The 20,441-nt window shown below is 30.0% G+C and overlaps 1 protein-coding gene across 1 annotated transcript; it reads left to right on the plus strand.

Annotated features, from left to right (window-relative positions):
* Positions 1-836: 836 nt before the first annotated feature.
* NR2E3 (Photoreceptor-specific nuclear receptor) lies at positions 837-20,156 on the plus strand (the record flags this gene model as incomplete). Its single annotated transcript, XM_051212103.1, has 6 exons — positions 837-921; positions 10,581-11,520; positions 12,388-12,491; positions 14,435-15,604; positions 18,015-18,517; positions 19,989-20,156. Coding segments are annotated over exons 1-6 (2,922 nt in total), but the record flags the coding sequence as incomplete, so codon positions are not given.
* Positions 20,157-20,441: the final 285 nt, after the last annotated feature.

The raw sequence follows: 20,441 nt of genomic DNA on the forward strand, positions 1-20,441 counted from the left end.
TTATTATTATTATTTGTAGTATAGACAGTTTTCCTAGAAAATTAGATTGAGAATAAAAATACTGAAAATAAACCAATTTCTCTATCCCTTTTTAAAACTATAGGAATGTTGTTGTTAAAAAAAGAAATAATAATAAAAGAAAGAAAAAGAAATAGACTCACTCAAACCTTATGAACCAATGAAATTGAAGTTGACATTTTCTCTCTCCTTTTTTGATTTCCTTATTTTCATCATTTTAATATAAGTGAGTAGAAATATTTCATATATCATATTTATTGTTGCACAATTAAATGATACTATAAGTTATATTGCTTAGGATGTATAAAGCATGAATATTGTGTGTTTGGGTAAATTTTGAGTACGCGCTTGATAGAGCAAATAGCAAAATATCTTGTACTATGATAGATAGACATAACAATTTTTTGGGGCACATTGTATAACAATAATAATGCTGATTGCTCCGATTTTTGTAGTTTGATCTCTTTCGATTAAAAAAAATTTGTTTTCTCCACCTCCACAAGGGCTGAATAATAGAGAATATGGTTAGTGTCGTCTATGTAGACTCCCCTTTTTGAGTTTAGAAAAAGAAAAAGAAATCAAGTATGTACACATAAACTAAAACAACGATTGTCTATCTAAAATATTATTCTAATTTTTACGATAGGCATTTTTCATTTATTCTCCCTATCCTCATGGATTTTAAAGATTCATAAAATAAGCATTAAAGATACAAGTTGGTCTGAAAATATCCCCTTTTTTCTAATTTAATAAACTAACACATTATGGTCTATTTAATAAACAATTTAAATTATATATTTCTTTGCATAATTTACATGATAATCAGAAGATATATCATACATTATTTTATCTGAATTGTTAATATTATGGACATAAATTGTAATGAAACTGGTAATACATCAAGTGAGTAATTATTATGTAATAAACTGTTACATAATTTCATTATTTTAATCTATCCATATTGTAAATAAGTTTGCAGAGTATTAGATGATATAGATATGTGATTATGAAAAGTTATTTATAGATTTATATTGTATCTATAATGTTTTGTTTTGGATATATCATCAAAATGGAAAATTGGCTTAGAAACAAATATTGATTTCTACACTTCTCTAATCAATAAAACATCATAGATTCAATACAAATTACATTTATTTCAATTTAAATGTTTGTTTGTTTTGTTGTTGTTGCAAAATTACTTTCAAAAGTAATAATCTAATTTAATGACCGTTATGTAAACTTAAATGTTCTTACCTTAAACCTACCCTGGTAATATTGACTTATTATCCAGAGTTATTAGGTTACGAATTGTGTTCACGTTATTATTATTATTACTCTTATCATTACCCTTATCTCCTCTTACCCCGTTTCCAGTCTAGTTGACCTTTTGTTCTTAGATATAAATGCTTTTAACAAGTATATGTGTGATCAGATTGTTCGAAATGTATTACGCTAATATATCACATAGTTCTGATAATCTTCGTCTTCTAATTACATTATCGAAATTTATAAAAGGGACTAATTGTTTTAAATATTACTACTTAAATGAAGAATATTTGAGCGAACAATGGTTTTCAATAACTTCAACATCAGGCTCTACTGTGATAAGTCCATAATTATAATATTTTACAAAGGCTAAAAATAAGGCATGTATTCATGCATTTGACAGTGTTGCTCTACATAGCTGAAGCCATCTGGATCAACTCCAGAAAACCAAACTTTTGTATCGAAGAAAGGTATATCCAGCCTCTATGTTTACCCTGGCCCACGACTGGATCACCGGATACCTAAACTGAATATTGTAAACCTTTTAACCCCTCCTTTTTCTGATTACCTCTATCTTAATATTTACATACATCATTCCTAATTCGTTTATTGTAATTACCTTGATAACACCCCCCGATTACATATTATATTTACAAAACAATATTATTATTGACTCACTTGGTATTGTTTTACTTGAATTTTCCCATTGATGCTTTAGGACTGAAATTGATCAGTCTCTTATTGGCATATGTGCATACTGTGCGTATGTCTCAATATTGCCTTAATTCACAAGCTTCTTTTAAGCAATGATGGATAGTGGCTAGCAGTGGAATCGAGGACGCGCGTTTCGTCCTGTTTGGGACGCATCAGCTGGATGTACCTGCACCTCAGAGTTGATGTTCACTGTGGGACTCGAACTCAGTACCGTTCGCTACAAACGCCATCGCATTATCCACTCATCTAACTAGTTCTGATAGCCACTTGCTCGTGCAATGAGGTGAATTTAAATTTACTTGGTATTGGTTGGCTTGTATCTTCCCACCGAGGTTCAAGACTGCAATTGATCAGTCTGTTATTGGCATATTGGCATTCCACTGCTAGCCACTATCCATCATTGCTTACAAGAATCTTGTGAATTAAGGCAATATCGAGGCTTACGCACAGTATGCACATATGCCAATAAGAGACTGATCAATTGCAGTCTTAAACCTCAATGGAAAGATACAAGCCAAACAATACCAAGTGAATATTACTACTTTAGTTTAACTTTTTTCTTGTTGATTTATTTTAACACTCATTTGATGTTTATAGATATTTCTTATAAATATTTTTATCATTCAAAATGTTTGTTGAAGCTAGTTGAAAGTAAATACAAGACGAATATGTTGTAGCTCATTATATTCAATAAGATGAACCAATAAAAAAAGAGAGAAAATCACCATAATTATATCACGTTAAATAACTCATAATGAATAATGATCATTTTAGTGTGACAGTATTGTATTGTGTATATTCCATTACAAAATTTTTGAAAAAATGTAATCATAGGTCTCTAGATTATTTTCAATTAAACATTTACTGTTAGTTTGAAAGGCATTACTCTAGATTTATTTTATCAGGAAATAAAAATGTAGAGTACAAACCAAACTAGAAAAAGAAATATTGTACAAACAAGTTTAATTCTATTTACATAATTTCACAATCGATCAATTAAGTTGAAAGTAGTGTATTGATAATGATAAGTTTTCAGATTCATTTCAAGATAACTTATAAATTTATCACCATGATTACTTTCAAACTTAATACAAGAGTAATTCTAAGCTTAACATATATAACATGAAGTGCCGTGCTGTTTGTCATGCCGTTGAATCCATTCGGCCGTTAATTCATTCAGTGATTAAGAAATCATCAATAAGAGTGTTTTTTTTTTAGCTGTTTTGCATACGTCTACAATATTACATTTTTACATCACATTTTTTAATTTATTAAAATGCAGTTATAATGGATCCATCCGAAATTTACTTGTGCCAACACTGATTGATTACTTTCAGTCCCGACTATTAAAAAAACAAACACGAAAATGCGAAACTACTATCAAATAAACATTCAAAAATTACTAATTTCATGTCCTATCGAATAAAGTGATGTTAATGATTTAATACACTCAATTAAAAATTCGAATTTACTTAAAAATTTTTAACATTGTAAAATCATTCATACTTGTGCCTAACTGCACTAGGAATTGATAAATATAATTAAATTATTGATTCAGTTGATATTTGTCAATATTCAATAATACGAATAATGTTCATTGAATAAAGTTCTGATAAGATATTTGTTTTACGATACCACGACTTACTTGCTTACATCTGTTACCTCTCGCAGAGGAGCATCTGCAGCCCATCAGGATCCTCCATTCAATCCTATCCTGAACAATCTTTTCCATTTGTTATTCATCATTTTTATGTCCACTTACAATTATCGACGCAGTGTGTGCTTTGACCATCCTCTTTTCCATTTCCCTTCAGGATTCCAAGTTAGCGCTTGCCTCGAAATACAGTTTGGTAATTTGCGTCATGTATGTTCTATCCTTTTCCAACGTCTTTTCCTAATTTCCTCTTCAGCTGTAAGCTAGTTTGTTCTCTCCCACAGTAAGCTGTTCCTGACGGTATCCGGCCAACGGATATTGAGTATTTTGCATAAACAACTGTTTATAAATACTTGTACCCTTTGGTGATGAACGATATCATGAAACAATATAATATTATCTCACTACCAAACATTAACTTTAGTAAGATCAGTTGCAGTAACTACAATTAAAAAAATGGACCAGACTGAAAAACACTTAAAATTGTGAATAACCAATTTTTTGTTGGTTATTGTATTACATTATTATTACCTATATACCCATTAATTTCCAAGCCATAACATTTAGGTAAAATAAAAACCAAGATATTGTAGTAGCTACTCACTCATTAACCAAAATATTAATCAAATGTTTTGTTAACTTATATATTTAGTGTAACAAGAAGCTACCTTTGAATGAATGCCAGTTTACGTTCATTTTTCAGATTTATGAAAGATGAATACGCTTCAGAATACAAATATATAAAAACTTTTACTTATCTGAAGTAAACTATCGATAAACAATCAAAACCATTACCATTTGGAAATTATATGCCAAGTAAACTTTTTGTTAGAAACCTCTACGACATATTGTAATATTTGATAGACTGATGTACATTTAAACAAAACTGATATTACCTATTGAACAAAGTGATTTAACTATGAAATATATTGTGAAGAGGTAAAATTTCCATTATTTTTATTGTGGCCTACCATTTCAAAAAAACTTCAAATAATTTCTATCGGAAACTGATTCCTTTCTTCATTTACGTCTGAACGCTTGAGTATACAATGACGTTTGCCAGATTTTTTTCACCAAGAATCATGAAAGCTGTTTTTTTCTTGGAATCGAATATTTAAACCTCATTCTCATTATATATACCTAAGTACTCAGGTGTAACTTATTAGATAATAAATTATCATTTATAGATAATCAAAAGTACACTATTACTTCAATTCTGATACAATTGAGTAGTATAGAAACGACACTGCATTAGTGGCAGTAAAATACTGAACTCATTTTGATTAGTTTATACTAAAGAAACATGAACAAAAACATTCATTAGTTTAGTCCATTGAAAATCTTAATACACAAATATGTCAAAGAATGAAAACCATGTCAAAACATACCGAAACAAAACTCACATATATGACATATTTTGAAGCTAGGTATGTTTTAATTACTTATTTAAGTCGTTTGGTGACTATTCTGTATACTTTAAAAATAATCTTCAGCAAAACGCCACTGCAAACTAGTGGATACTGAAAGTTGTTTTATACTAGTCTGTGAAGCCTTAAAAGTACCCTTCAATTTTATTGTCAATACTTTTAATTAACTTGTAATATACGGAATTGAATGATGGCGGGAACTCTATGTTTGTACCAATTAGTGGTAATATTTCTTTTCTATCAAAATGTACCTCAGTCAGATATGATAAGGAAATAATATATTCGTAAGTTGGCCCTATCAGTTTTTGAAAAAAATTAGATCATCTTGAAGTTGGCAAGTTTTCTTAAGGAATTTCATTTAAATACAATTCATCTGTACTCCTCATAATTGTTTTTATTCCTTTTGGATGAATAAACCTAGAGTTATATCATTATTCACTAAGCCTAATTCAGTTGCCGTTTACATGACAGACATTTTTTCACTTAAAAAATAGATGACTACACACAACGACAGCGAAGTCAGATGATGCTGTGCATATATTTAGCTTAAAAGGGATAGTGTAGTGAATGAGAACACAAGTAGGAACAATCGAATGTATTTGAATACAAAATTACAAAACATATTAGTAAAATCTCAGAACCATACAATAAATACTTCATTTGCAAAATATCAGTCAATCATCTCAGACTTTGTTGTTCATTCATTTCCACACCAATCATTCACTGTTTTCATTCTCTTTCCTTCCATCTTCTTAACTTTCTTCCTTCATACATTTCACTTTTTATTGATGATACATACTACTTATATCAATAGACATCAGTAGCACGCACACCACAATAATAAAGCGTATTAAAAAGTTTGGAAGCATAATAAATAGTTAAAAACAAAATAGAATAAATATACATTCATCAAATTTGTCAAAGGATTATGGTTGTTAAAAATTTCATTCAAACCAATAAATATAATATTTTTCCATTTATTTGATTCATCTTCTTTTGTATAGAATCATTTTACAGAAATAGTCGTTTAAGCATAATAATAATAATCCTATAAGAAATTAGTTTAGTTGAGATTGTTAAACACATTTTTAAGGCTTCATTAAATTTATAATTACTAATAACGAATATAGTGTTGAAAACCAATATTTATGATTCAATGAATTTCGAATGAAATCTATACAATTAATCACATTCTATTTATTATATATCACACTCTAAATATATACTTCAATCTCCTGCTGATTGATTAGTTTCTATGTCATTAAGTTAGTTTTGATTATTCATGGTCTACTAATCAATTAATACGGAATGAAACTTATTTCATATTTTCAAATGTAAAAATAAAAATAAATGAAGGTAAGATAAACAGTAATAAATAAATGTAAATGCAGATAATTATGTAATAACTAAGAAATAAACATCAACACTAACAATGATATACTTCAATGTTTATTTCATGGATTAATTTAAACAAATTTTATTCTATGTGTAGATCATTCATAATAAGAACAAATTTTATCTTTACAATTATTTAAGTGGCGCAATTTCGTGGATTGGTTAGAGTTAGACATTAACACCGTTGGATACCGGCCGGCTCAGTGGTCTAATGGTTAAGCGCTGGTGCGCGAGACTGATAGGTCCTAGGTTCGAATCTCGCGGCGGGGGCGAGATCGTGTATGTGCACTGCTGAGGAGTTCCATAATAGGGCGAAACGGCCAGCCAGTGATTCCATGTTTTTCATGGCGGTCTAGCTTCAATCGACTCATTATCCCAACTATTGAAATTATTCAAGTATCAAAATGTATTTAGTAAAATTATAAACAATAACCGGTAATTCCATCGAAAACCAGTCATCCAATATTGAATGATTATTATGACATATCTATGTTAGAAACGATTATCATAAGTATTTTATGGAATATTTTAAGATAATCTTAATTATATTTATTTTAAGTATTTAATCTTATTTATTATATGAACGAGACGATGAATTTAATGAATAATGTAAAATGTGTATAAAGTTATATTTGATATCATGTTGGAACTGTTTACAGTTTAACTGTACAGTATGAAAGATAAATATTTGATAATAAAGAGGTGAGTTTATTGTGAAATGGATTTATCTGGAGAATTCTAAAAAAACTAAAATAAGATGAATAGTTGAGTCATTATTGTTTACAATTCTTGAGTGGAATACAACGGTTTATATCTTTACTTTCAGCTTATTACGAAATTTATTCATCTAATGAACAATTTCTATAAATCTACTGAAATATTATTTTGATATTTCAAAACGAACAAACTAACTGGTTATTATTGTTTTTTCATTACCAATGCCAAACGCCTAGATTCAGGATGAAAGAATTTTAATATGTTGTTTGTAATAAGCTAACAATAAAAGTCCTAATTCTAACTATTGTTGTTTGAAATCATTAAAACTTATCAAGAAAACATATGTTTCACTGTAAAATATTCAGGAACAGTCTTTTGTCAAGTATATTACTGCCATATTTGATTAGTTGCTGTTCTTAACTTATTTTTACTGCAATTACAACTGTTGTATAACATTAAGCGCTTGCCTCAAAAGTAACTACTTTATTAGTTTTATTATTATTGGTAAACTACCAATGAAAAGCCTTCACAAGTTTACAACATACACATTTTTAATATCATTACGAAATGATGGAATCAAATCTTCAGTCTTCAAACATAAATCTTATTTGTGTAGAGCATCCGTTACTGTATTTGAAACTTAAGATTGAAATGGTTCACAAAATTTCTAGTTATTTCCGGTTAGTCATGTTAGAGTTCCAGTCATGTGTTAAACTGATATGGATCTTGAGATATATTAAACCATTTTATTCTTAGTTTTTATTTGCTATGAGACAGAAGCATCAGCACTTATAAATTAACCTTTTCTGAATTGAATTGAAAAAACGGTAAAAGTGATTATATAAAGTTTCTGGATTAGTACAGCTTTACGAGTGTCTTCTACATAAGTGCATCATGTCAACACTATATCAATGCATAAATATACGGCAATGTGATCAAAATAGTTTGTCTGTTAGTTATTTTTTGGCAACAGTTCTGGAACACTGAATATGGTTTTCAAAAAAATAGGAAATATTAACTCGTGTATGATGAATGTTTAAGTATATTTTTCAAAAACAGCTTTTTTTGACTCAAATTATCTACTCGTTCCTGGTGTAGATCCAGTTTACATATACGTATTATTGAGTTGGCATCTGTCACCATTGGGTCAGATAATCTCCCTGGTTTATATTCGCCCGAAAAAAAGATGATTTTTATTTTTAACTTATAAAGGTGAAATTCACCTTTTCTTAAGGCTTGTTGAAATTATATCCTATGACAACTATATTAGTTTGCCTAAATAATATTTTTTGTTTGAACGAGCTTTTCACACTATTCTGGACCTATGTAAGTAAATTCACAGGAAATATATATATAAATATTATGTTCGGGAAACTTTAGGATAAATCATGCAGTGTTAACACACATGTCCACACAGTCGAAACTGGCAAGTACACCTAACCTTTGTGCAACTGCTTAAGAAACTCAGAACACATATATGACCGATAATATTATCTTTCGTCAATAATAGGAATTTAATAGGCAAAATATCATTCATATGGTTATTTAAGAAATCCCAAGAAACTATTACTTAGTATACTAGTTTTGTATATCTGAGGCAAAAGTTAGAGTAAAGCTTCAATAGTTATTATTTGTGATGAAATTTTGTTTCTGAGAGATGCTTATAAAATGAATCTTAAGTGGTATAGCATGATATAAAAGGAATTCAACTAGAAATCATTGTTCATCACACATTTCGCTATCTGAGCAACTGAATAAATAGCTGTTCATAATTTTTTCATAGCTTTCAAGCTATAGTGATATGCAGTTACTCTGAGTTAAGCCAGCTTTTCCGATAAATACAGAGCTTTGGATAATTACGGTTGAATAAATCGAACATATACAGTCAAGGACGGAATATTTCTATTGTAATGATCTGCTAGTCGTGTTATGTTCATACTTATCATCTTTAGTGGCATAGTTCACGTGTTTACTAGACAGACAAAGTAATCTTATTCTAAAGGACAAGGTATTGGCTAGTTAATAAAGCGCTAAAATAATGTTTAATTATAAATTAAAGCATCGTGATGTATGTGCGGTTATACACATTACTGACACAATTGTATTTGGTCAATACTGACTTAAGTTTACACAGGGATTTAATCCATCTGCCTAAATTATTAGGTTTCCGTGTATTGTAGGTCTTGGTAATATTGTCGTAATGTAGTTTAATATTTCTGATAAGTAGCAATTTAAAATAGGGTATTGTTGTAATTTGCTAATTTTTATTCGGCTCAAGGAGATTGCTAAGTAAAAATGACTAAAACTATTCTAACACGAACAAAGTGTATTTTGAACGCAATAGTACGGTCAATGATATACATAAAGCAACAATAGTTATTTCCAAACAATGGAATCCTAGATGACGGTAGAAGTACGGGAAAAAACTTAACATTGAATGGAAACGAGAAATGAAGTAGAATGACATTGTATGCATGACAACAAACATGACCTTGGGACATAGGAAAAAATGTAAACTAAAAATGTGACAGCAACAGTCATGAGAAATAAGACCTAGGAAAAATGTATTCAAGGTTAAACAGAGGAGAAACTAACATTTATAAATAAGCTAAACAACTTGAGGTCTTCGTACCAGGTGTATTGAACGTTATTTAGACTCAAAATAAACAAAATACACAAAACTTGTATTTCTTTTGTTGAAAAATATTCAGGACGAATAGTCCTGCTATTTCATAATAAATGTACCACATGTGTTTATTAAGGGACATTTGCTAAGTGATTAACCCACTAGGCTAGTTCATAGTATATGAGTGTCATTTCATAAAAGTAATTGTCTAGAAATCAATGTAGACGATTTGACCGGCAAACTATTAAGTAGAATTCTGATTTCCAAACGTCAATTTTCCGTTTGTTTTTAAAAACGAATAGTTACTATTTACTAAAAGGATTTGTAAAAACGATGTATTACCATAAATTGGACAAAATAGGCTTTATCAGTAGAGAAATCTAAGAGTATTTCTGAAGAGAGAGGGATGGTGGCTAACAGTGGAATCCAGCTCGGTATTGCTGCCAAGTCACAAGTAATTGTAAGCAGAAACGAATTGTGGCTAGAAGTGAGGTCCAGGATGCGCGTTCCGTCTTATTTAATAATACATGTCTTTACGATTTCGCCCCAAAGTTAACTGACTGAAAGCATTGACGAGTTCTGGGTTGTAACGATAACATATTTAGCAATTTCGGAAATCTTATTTGCTTTCATTTTAATTTTAAGTTTATACTGATATTACTAGACGATTTTATGCTAATCTACAAATAAGTTAAAATCGTATTGACTACTGACGAATAAATTAAACTTTAATTTTCATGAAATACTATTTTGATTTTAACAGACTCTTTACAACATAACAAAAACTATCCAATCGAAGATACTGACCTGTTCAGTCTACGTGAAAAGTGTACTTCAACAAAGTATGAAGAATACAATCACAATAATGAATTAATTGATATATCATCATTTAGTGAACCAAATAATATGAACATGCAGCGTTCATATCACGATGAAATACAACGTAGTCAACCATTATGTAGCAAAATAGAAAATTCACAAATTAATAACAATATGTCTGCACAATCTACAGAAAACAGTATTCATTCAATAGTTTCATCTCTTAAAGATAAATCAGATATACCTTTACTACCAATAAATCAATTTACTGCTCCACCTTCAGTTCAGTCAACTACAGGAATAAATGACATCTATAATTTTTCATCATTACTTTCCAATTCCACTCTATGGTTATCTCATTTAATGAAAAATAGTCAACTATCGATGCCTCCTTCAATAAATTCAGTCATATGGTCAAATACTAGTCCACATGTTAATCATTTCACAGAAGAAATGACAAATTTTAATTGGCATTTAGATTCTAAAAATGGTAAAAGAATAACAAAAAGTGATAACTATGGTATTACGTTTTCAAATGATGGTTTTCAACCATTTTCTAATAGAACATTTGACCCGACAATGATTAACAAACAATCAACACAAGCAGATCTTGCAGTCCAACATCTGAATTTAAGTGAACAAAGCATATATGACCGTATGGATGCATATAAATTACCCAAACCTGACTCAACTTCAGAACAAGTTTTAACTGATGGAATAAATGAATTAACATCAAAATTTCGTGATATTAAACGTGTCAGTCATAATGGATTGTATTGTATTGTTTGTGGTGATATCAGCAGTGGAAAACATTATGGTATTTTAGCATGTAATGGTTGTAGTGGTTTTTTTAAACGATCTGTCAGACGAAAACTTATATACAGGTATAGACATTTTCAAATAAATCAGTTTTATGTTTGTCTTTTTCAGCTAGATTTCCATAAACCATGTCCATGAAATTTCATTTATAACACTCATTCTCATGATCTCTTTAACTAATGAGGTACCATTCAGTCAATTTATACAGGTTCTATACGCTAATCATTATTATTAGTTCTATAATATTTTCACAATTGAATTCACGAGTTGATTTAAGATAGACCACCATTGAAAGCCTGGAAGCACTGAATAACTGTTTCGTACTAGCATGGGACTCATCAGCAGTGCACATCCACGATCCCTCACGCGAGACTCGAACTTAGGACTCTCAATCTCACGCACGAGCGCTTAATCTCTAGACCAGTGAGCCGGCATCCAACGGTGTTAATATGTGTTTTCTGGAGTTCTAGTGAGAATCCGTGACCAATGGAGTCCAATCCGTGTCAGGTAGAGACAGGTTCTGAGTCCGAGTCTCGTGTTAAGGATCGTGGATCACACTCCTGAGGGATCTCATACTAGTACGACACGGTTGACCGGTGCTTCCAGGTTTTCAATTTTGATCTATCTTAGATTGATTCGTGAATTCAATTGTGAAATCAGTACAATCTCCACAAATCCCCATACTGATAATTCTATAATAGTTGGAGAACTCACTTTATAATACCCAGCCAATGTACTATATCTTAGATGCCCATAACCTACTAAATTCGTAAAGTTTTTTTAAAACATTTCTTGAAGATATAGATTAATAATGAATTCATTTTGTGCCAATCAACCTAATGACTATTTTCATTATTAACTATTAACAACAAGATAAATCGGTATCACTTTGACATACATGAATTATTTTCTATTCATCGTTTTTCCTATAGATGTCAAGCTGGTAATGGTTTATGTATTATTGACAAAGCTCACAGAAACCAGTGTCAAGCATGTAGAATGAAAAAATGTATTCGTATGGGTATGAATAAAGATGGTAAGTGAATGAATTAATGAATATAAGTTTGAACTACAATAGTTGAAAAATTTATTGGTTAAAATTAATTTTACAATGAGCATTAACATTGGGTTGATTTTTAGTTTACCTGTCATATGATAATACTATATTACAAAAAATGAACCTACGGTTACACAAGAATATTAAACGATTCCGAAAATCATTTGTTGTAAATCATTGACACTTTCGATATTGCCATAGTTATAATACAACATCAGCATTCCAAATCTCTGTTCAGAATAAACAGAACTATTATTGAAAAGGAAATTTAAAATCACTATATTTTATGGTATATATTGATTGTGTGGATTAATAAGTTATTACCTGAACTAGTGTGTTATATCAACTTTGGGAACAAATTCGGTGTAGTTTGCTACTATACTGCTGATCATAGTTACACAATGAGGCTGAGTTGAAAACATATAAATAACTTATAGTAACTATAAGATGATAGAGAAACGAAGAGTGGGAGTATATTTTTGGATTCATTAATATATATGTCGCATAAGTGGGTCGCAGGATAATAAGTATTCCCTGATATTTGGCAAATCTCATTCAATAAATGGTATGTATCAACGATTAATTTAAACTTTCAACTAGTCAAGATAAAATATTCGGTCGATAAACATCAATCATTATACAAGGTTTTCATAAGCTGAGCTGATTACTACCGTCATGATCGACAAAAGGAGTTCAAACTTTAAAAAAGTAAGTTCCCAACTATTTCCAACAAGTAAAAATATCGCAGTTTGATTTATTAACGACCATTACATGAATGAAAATTTGACATATTATTATTCTACTAAACTAATTCATACTTTTGAAACCTCTTTAAAGGTTGTTTCCTCAATTTTTAACTCTAGAATGTGATGACTTATTAACTGTGTATTTCTTAGCAGGCTGATTCTCTTAGTATCGCTATGAATTCACTTGAGAATATTCAGAAACCAGAAACCAGTTGTACTAAGAAAGTGTATTTTGTTAATAATTTGTTTAATTCACGGGCATTCAATGAGCAAGCATATTTGGGAGTAAGTGAGTAAAAAGGAGGAAAATTTACATATAAAAATGTTTTTAGGGGTGCTAATCGATATTTGAGTAAAGTTACTGATTATCCGTGTACACGATCAGTGACAGAATAGATAGGATTCAGATGTTTAATCAAACTGTCAAATTAGTAATCATAATGCATCAAATATCTAAATTTTAATAAGTAGATAAAAGAATATCATTAGCTTTACTTGACCTATCTTATGCGGCCTGGCAAAATAGGTCATACAAATAAAAAGTCGCGGAAGGCTTGTTATACCTTGACTGTTACCACTTTAAATCAAAAAGCAAAAGGAGTTCAGTAAAATTAATGTACCACTAAAAAACATTTGTCGTTGTTTCAAGGATTATTATTATGTATATTGTAAAAATTGTTTAGACCTCCAATATAAGTAAAATAATGATCTGTGACATCAGACCAATGATCTGATCAACTAGTCTATTAAATAGGAACATCGGTTAAGTTCTCACACTATTTTCATCATTAAGTTATTTTGTACTATGTAGATAATTTAATGCTGTTGTGTAAAATGCCACAGAAAACAACATTCTTCAAGCAATAAGAAAATTTAACTCCAATGGACAGTTGGACGATATTGATGTGGACAATCCTCAACAATTTTTATCTCTTTAATGATGAATAATACATGGACAGATTTAGTTGTCTTCAAAATGAAACGTGACATTGTTTGTAACTAAAAAGTAATAATTAGACATTTGAAAACTCAGTTCATAAAAACGAGATCAAAAACTTTGATCTAATGCACAAAATAAAAAATTAGTTTCTTTGAATCGATAGCCAACTATATCAATAAATTCATATTGCAAATAAATCTTCAATATATAGTTAAAGAATTTTTTTATTATTTCAGCCGTTCAGAATGAACGCCAACCAAGGAAGAGTTCACACTTTACCGCTCAAGGTAATTCAACACCACCTAAGCGTCAAGCACTAGAGATATCGCATTCGCCAAATGACAAATCATTTATTTCAGAATCTGCTAATAGCGAACTGACGAACGATAAGTCGTTTGGAGAATCAATTAGCGTACCTAAAGATAGTTCAAACCATAGTGCTTCTGACTATACACCACTTAATGAAAACAATCTATCGGAAGGTGTTAACACTTTTGAAAACATTTTTGCAAACGAATCAGAGTGGATTCAAAAACACCGTTTAAGGCAACACAGTCATATGTTAAAACGTTCAAACTCATTACACCACAGAAGGTTATCAAATAGAAAGTTCACTAATAAGATAGGAGCTTTCAATGAACCGAAATTTGTTGACACAACTAAACTCCACCATTATCTAATGGGAAACAATTTACCTTTATGCTTTACTAATGCTCAACCAAATACAATTTCGTCCACCACTGAAAACTCAAACAACTTTTGCTTCATCCCATCTGTTTCTGTAATAAACGATACCACTAATTATCATCCATTTTATATGAACCAGTTTCAAACAATTAATTTACCAACATCAAAGCCAACGAGCACAACCTCAGTTAACCTGGACCATAGAGCCCCTAGACCTTCATCGTCTTCTTATTCAGATGTAAAAATGCAAAAATTTTATTTACATTTATTAAATATTTTCAATTTATCTAATAACCTCGAAGTTACAAATGGAGAAATCCTAAGTTCAAGCAGAAATGATACAACTGATGGTGTGGCACGAAAGAATTTGGAATATACAAACAATTTACCAGAAAGTAAACGTCAGAAAACTCCAGAAAATCTCACTAGTCACATAGAAAGTAAAGATATTGGGTTAAGCATTAACAATATTTTGAAAAATCTTCATAATTCTTATTTAAGTGACTGTATTTGTGGTAGCGACGAGATTTCAGGATCAAAATCTACAAACCATTTACCCCCAAATAACTTTACTTCTACGCCAACTCCAAATAATTATTGTTTGCCTACAAACAATTCTTCTCATCTCTTAAATAATAATAACATAGATGACACTAGTCCAATAGTCTGTCAAGAATCAATAAACAAAGGTTCAGCTGGATCAGATAAACAGAACAAGGGTAGGTCTTTGCAAATGGCTTCTAATGACTAATTAATAACTTTGTAAAGTGTATAGTTTAACTCTTTTATAGGTATAATATCATCTACAAAAAAAGCATTCTAAAAATCTGGATTTTGATCAAGTTGAGTAGTTTGTAGAATTTCGAATGATGTAATTCATTGACCAAGTACATGTTATTACATTCAACATAGAGTTCAGTGTTTACAATAAATTGTTTACGACTCACACTGACACTGAAATAAAACAGAGAAATTTAATGAGATTTAGGGATAGATTTGAAGTTTTAAATAATCATTTAAGGAAGAAAATACTTTGATAATTAGTGTAAGTTCTCATTAATATAACATCGTTGACATTTGTTTATGTACCGACCATTCTTATTTAGAGGGGTTTGATCTGTCATTTAACTCACAGCAACGAATAAGGTTGATAAGTTTTAATATTTACTCGCAGAATGTAATAATTATTTCCTTTATTGATTTTCATTCCAAAAATATAAAAAAAGTACTTTCACTCTATAGTTTCACAAAATAATTTAGTAAATTACACAATTAACGATCTTTTAAATATTGTCCGGAAGGTCACTCTGTAAGGCCATTTGGCGATATTTGTGTATTATGTACAAAAAGCCTTCAATCATCCATCTACATCTCGCGATTTGTTCTGTAATATAGTTAGTCCTAAGCCATCACTTCTGGCATTTTAATGTTTTGCACAAGCCGTACTTTTTGACTTGCTGAAAATCTTCTCTCCTTCAGTCATCTGCGACAATTTACACATTAATTTTCACCACACATTACTTACGAGCAATCTTGTTGGTAGTATTCATCACAAGCTAGCAAAACGTTATCGTAGAGGTCAAAGCAATTAAACTGCTAACTAGTAAGTTAGATTAATTCAGAAATGCAAGTTTCTTTATTGGACTTTTGAAACAATCAAAAAATCATCTCTAGTTTCTCCTGTTACTATGTTTTAGGTCTTTTTTAGGTTTCTAAAAAAAGGCTGCTATAAATCACTACATTATGCTTAGGTTCACGTTACTCAATTTCAGTTTGAAGTAAATATGTTGCTACATAAAGTTGTTTTGCTTTTATAACTCAAATTTATAGATTTATAGCTTAGTGATTGATCGATTCTGCAATAAATTTTACGTATACATCATTGGAAAAACGAGACATTTAGAAGATACTTAAGTAAAAATAGTATAAAAACATAAGCAAAATATTTCCTGGTTTTATTTCAATATCAAGACAACATACCGTGCTTTATTATCACTGAATCCTATGTAAACTATTTCAATTACAAATGAAAAGTTATAGTATTCTTGGCTTCGAAACTTTTGAAAGCTTATTTTTCAAAATGCTTTTCGCAACCCAACGTAGAATAACAAAGGGAAGTTACCTAATAATAAAATGTTACACGGATAATTCTTTAACATATTTTACATATTCACTTTTGCATAGGTCAGTTGTAGTCAACCTATGACCTCATGTCTTGTTGATTGGTTGTTCCACAGATATGAAAATAATCTCACTTAAGAGTATTCTTTCGTAAAATATTGTCAACATATATTTGCCTTCGTTACTGTCAATGTGAACATTTGATGACTCTACTGAATTTTATAGAAACTGTATATGAGAAAATCAATTCATCTTCAAAACTTTTCAAAAACATTAGTTAATTTGAAAATTTAAATTTGATGTGTGGTATTCGACCAAGTAATTACAGTAAAATACCAACCAAACCTGTTGTCAGTTCTCAAAAAAGTCCCATTCTTACCAACATTACCAATAAATCTTATGGATACATTCCCAATAATTATTGGTGAGCAACATTCTTTGAGACATTTATTGTAACAGATTTAAAGTGATGTATGTGTGTAGTATATATTGTCAATCAATACCAGTTTATAGAGCATGAAATGATCAAATTCCTTTTCTCAAACGAGATTTCGATTAAAGATAAAAATGCACTACTGCATGGTTTATACACATTGTATTTTAAATTTGTACATGGTGTTTAGCAATAGAATTCAGCACATTGGTTTCACTCACTTTTGCGCTCGCCTGATATATATAACTCCATTCCAGTATAAATGATTACAATAAAACTTGGATTCAGTACCCATTGGTTTAAATGTAGTACCCTTACAAACTAAACTACCAAGTCATAAAATTCAACATATTCCTACATACAAACTTAGATCCGTGCATGATTTTATTGAAATTCGTATCTGATTATAAACAACCCTTATGCTTAGTAGTAAATCATGGTTCATAATTTTTTCTCATCAAAAATTTACTGTTTTATTGTTATTACTGTATTTTTAATACATAAATCACTGTTATAATAGAATCCTTTATGAAAACTAATTCTATTTATATCCCAATTTATTTTTGAATATTTAGATGAAAAAGAAACGAGAGACTTATGTCTAAATAGAACAATTCAGCAATTTGAAGAGTACATGAAAGCCTACAGTTTACAATCATCATCAACCTCAATTAAGTGTAATGAAGTTAATAATTTAATCGCAACTGATAAATCACTTAAAAAAAGTTTATATTTAGCAAGTCCAAATACTGGTACCATATCAGATGATGTTCAATCTCCCTATAGTACCTTTCCAACATATACCAAGAATAATCTCGATAAATGGTTTCATGTTCAAACAAAAGATCAGCTTCAATATTCAAATGAAATCTTGTCTCAATTAAAATCAGACTCTACAAATCAAATTAATATCTTCATTGATTTTATATTTGAGTCAAATACTTCACTAACAAGATATCCTGGAAGTCAAGCTATAATACAGAAAATGTTCTCAGAAGCATTTTATCCATTGATTGAAAAACTTTTAAACTGGGTTTCTGGAATTCCACATTTTTCTCGCCTATCTAAACAAGATCAGGTATTCGAAAGTTTTAGAAATATGTTGTACATTAATGTAATAAATTGTTATAACTATGTTTACGGGAAAATTATTAATAATCCAAGTCCTAACTTTCTATCTTTAGAAGCTTCGTTTTCAGCGAAAAGGCGAATAAGGCTAAGTACTATCAAAGAGACTCATATTATAAAACTAAGCTTGTTATCACATTTTGTATTACAATTTTCCCTTTGGGATAACTCTTGATTTTTATTTGTTCTTATAAGTAACATTTTTATATACTGCAGTTAATAGATGCTTATGACTTTGGAAGATCATTGGAAAAAGCTTCTAAACTAGATTATGCATTTTTGGTTCGAACACATATGGGGCTAATAGTGAGTGATTCTGAGAAACTCGTGGTTGGAACAAAACAGTTGTTTAAAGTTTCCCGGATCTCAGTAGTTCTGCAGTCGATGTAATTTTTTCTGATACAACATAACGTCGGTAAGAGCTAAAAAGTAAAATCAGTATTTCAGATGATCCCGATGTTCTTTAAATAATCATTTGGATTATTTCCATTCACTTTGTTGTTAAAATAAAGGAAAACAAAAATATTGTAGTTGATTACATTTTTATCCCCATACCTAGAACTAAACAAATAATAATTGTACACTTATGCCGCAAACTTTTTGAATCTAACCATGTTGGGAGTGAAACAGTGGTCACTAGTGGGATATGATAATAGTCGTTCAATATTTATAACTTTTCAAATATGAAACTATTTACTATTAGACTCTAAAAGCGCTCATTGCGAGAAGAAAATATTCTAAGTTTGAACGTCCCCAGGTAGTGTTTTTGTGATGATGTGTCCTATGCTAGGGGTTAAGCTCTAGGTTTGATTCACGCTTGCAAGTTCGTGGATGCTCACGGCTATGAAAATTCATACTAGGATTAAACCCACACTTACTGCTCCCAGATATTCCATAAATGTCTAGCCTTGATCTGTTTGTAATTTCAATGTAATACAACAGTCTCTAAAACCATATACTGATTATATATAACATATATATGGTATACTGCATTAGCAGATAAACATATAACCGTTTAATTTATCTAAGCATCATATGGACAGCTAATATATCCTAATATGAAAAATCCCGAAAGTTTTCACTTAAAACCTAAGATCATTATAAGCTTAAGTTCTTAAACGTATGAATCATACATGACACCATCCAATATTCAAACTGAGATGGAAGTTAATTACATAATGAATTATATTTTATAAATATGATCAATGTGTCAATTTCACTGAGTTTGACATGTGGAAAATTTTAATATACACACTTACTGATAATTACTGAAATATTTGATAAAGATTACGGTTTTCTGAAAAAAAGTCCTACTTTTTGTTCATTAAAATTTTCTTAATTAAAAAAAAATCTGCTGAGCTAACATTCTGTTATTGTTGTTGTTGTTGGGGATGTTTTGTTTTGTTTTTTTTTCTATTCAGAAAATTTTATTCTCTCGAACATGGTTAAATGTACTGATGTTATTCTGGTTAGAAAATCAACATAAACAATTACAAAACTCTTGTAATCGAACAATCTCTAAATGTCAATTTACGGAAAACTGTTGGAATTTGTTCATAGATTTATGTGAAGAGTATCGAAATATTCAGGTGAAGTTTAATTTTAAAGGGAGAAAATATTTAAAAAAATGGATCATAATCTCAGCGATTGAAATTTAAATAAATAATTCCAACGTTTCGTCCAGCTAACTTGTCTGGACTTCTTCAGGGTAATAATCGAAATCATCAAAGTTAGCTGGACGAAACGTTGGAGTTATTTAAATTTCAATCGCTGAGATTATTTCAAATATAATTCTCACATATAATGACGTCGCATTACTCGGCGTCCAATTTCTGTTAAACTATTCGTTCTAATCTTGACGAATAAATATAAAC

This window comes from Schistosoma haematobium, chromosome ZW (genome assembly GCF_000699445.3).
Source record: "Schistosoma haematobium chromosome ZW, whole genome shotgun sequence".
NCBI lineage: Eukaryota > Metazoa > Platyhelminthes > Trematoda > Strigeidida > Schistosomatidae > Schistosoma > Schistosoma haematobium.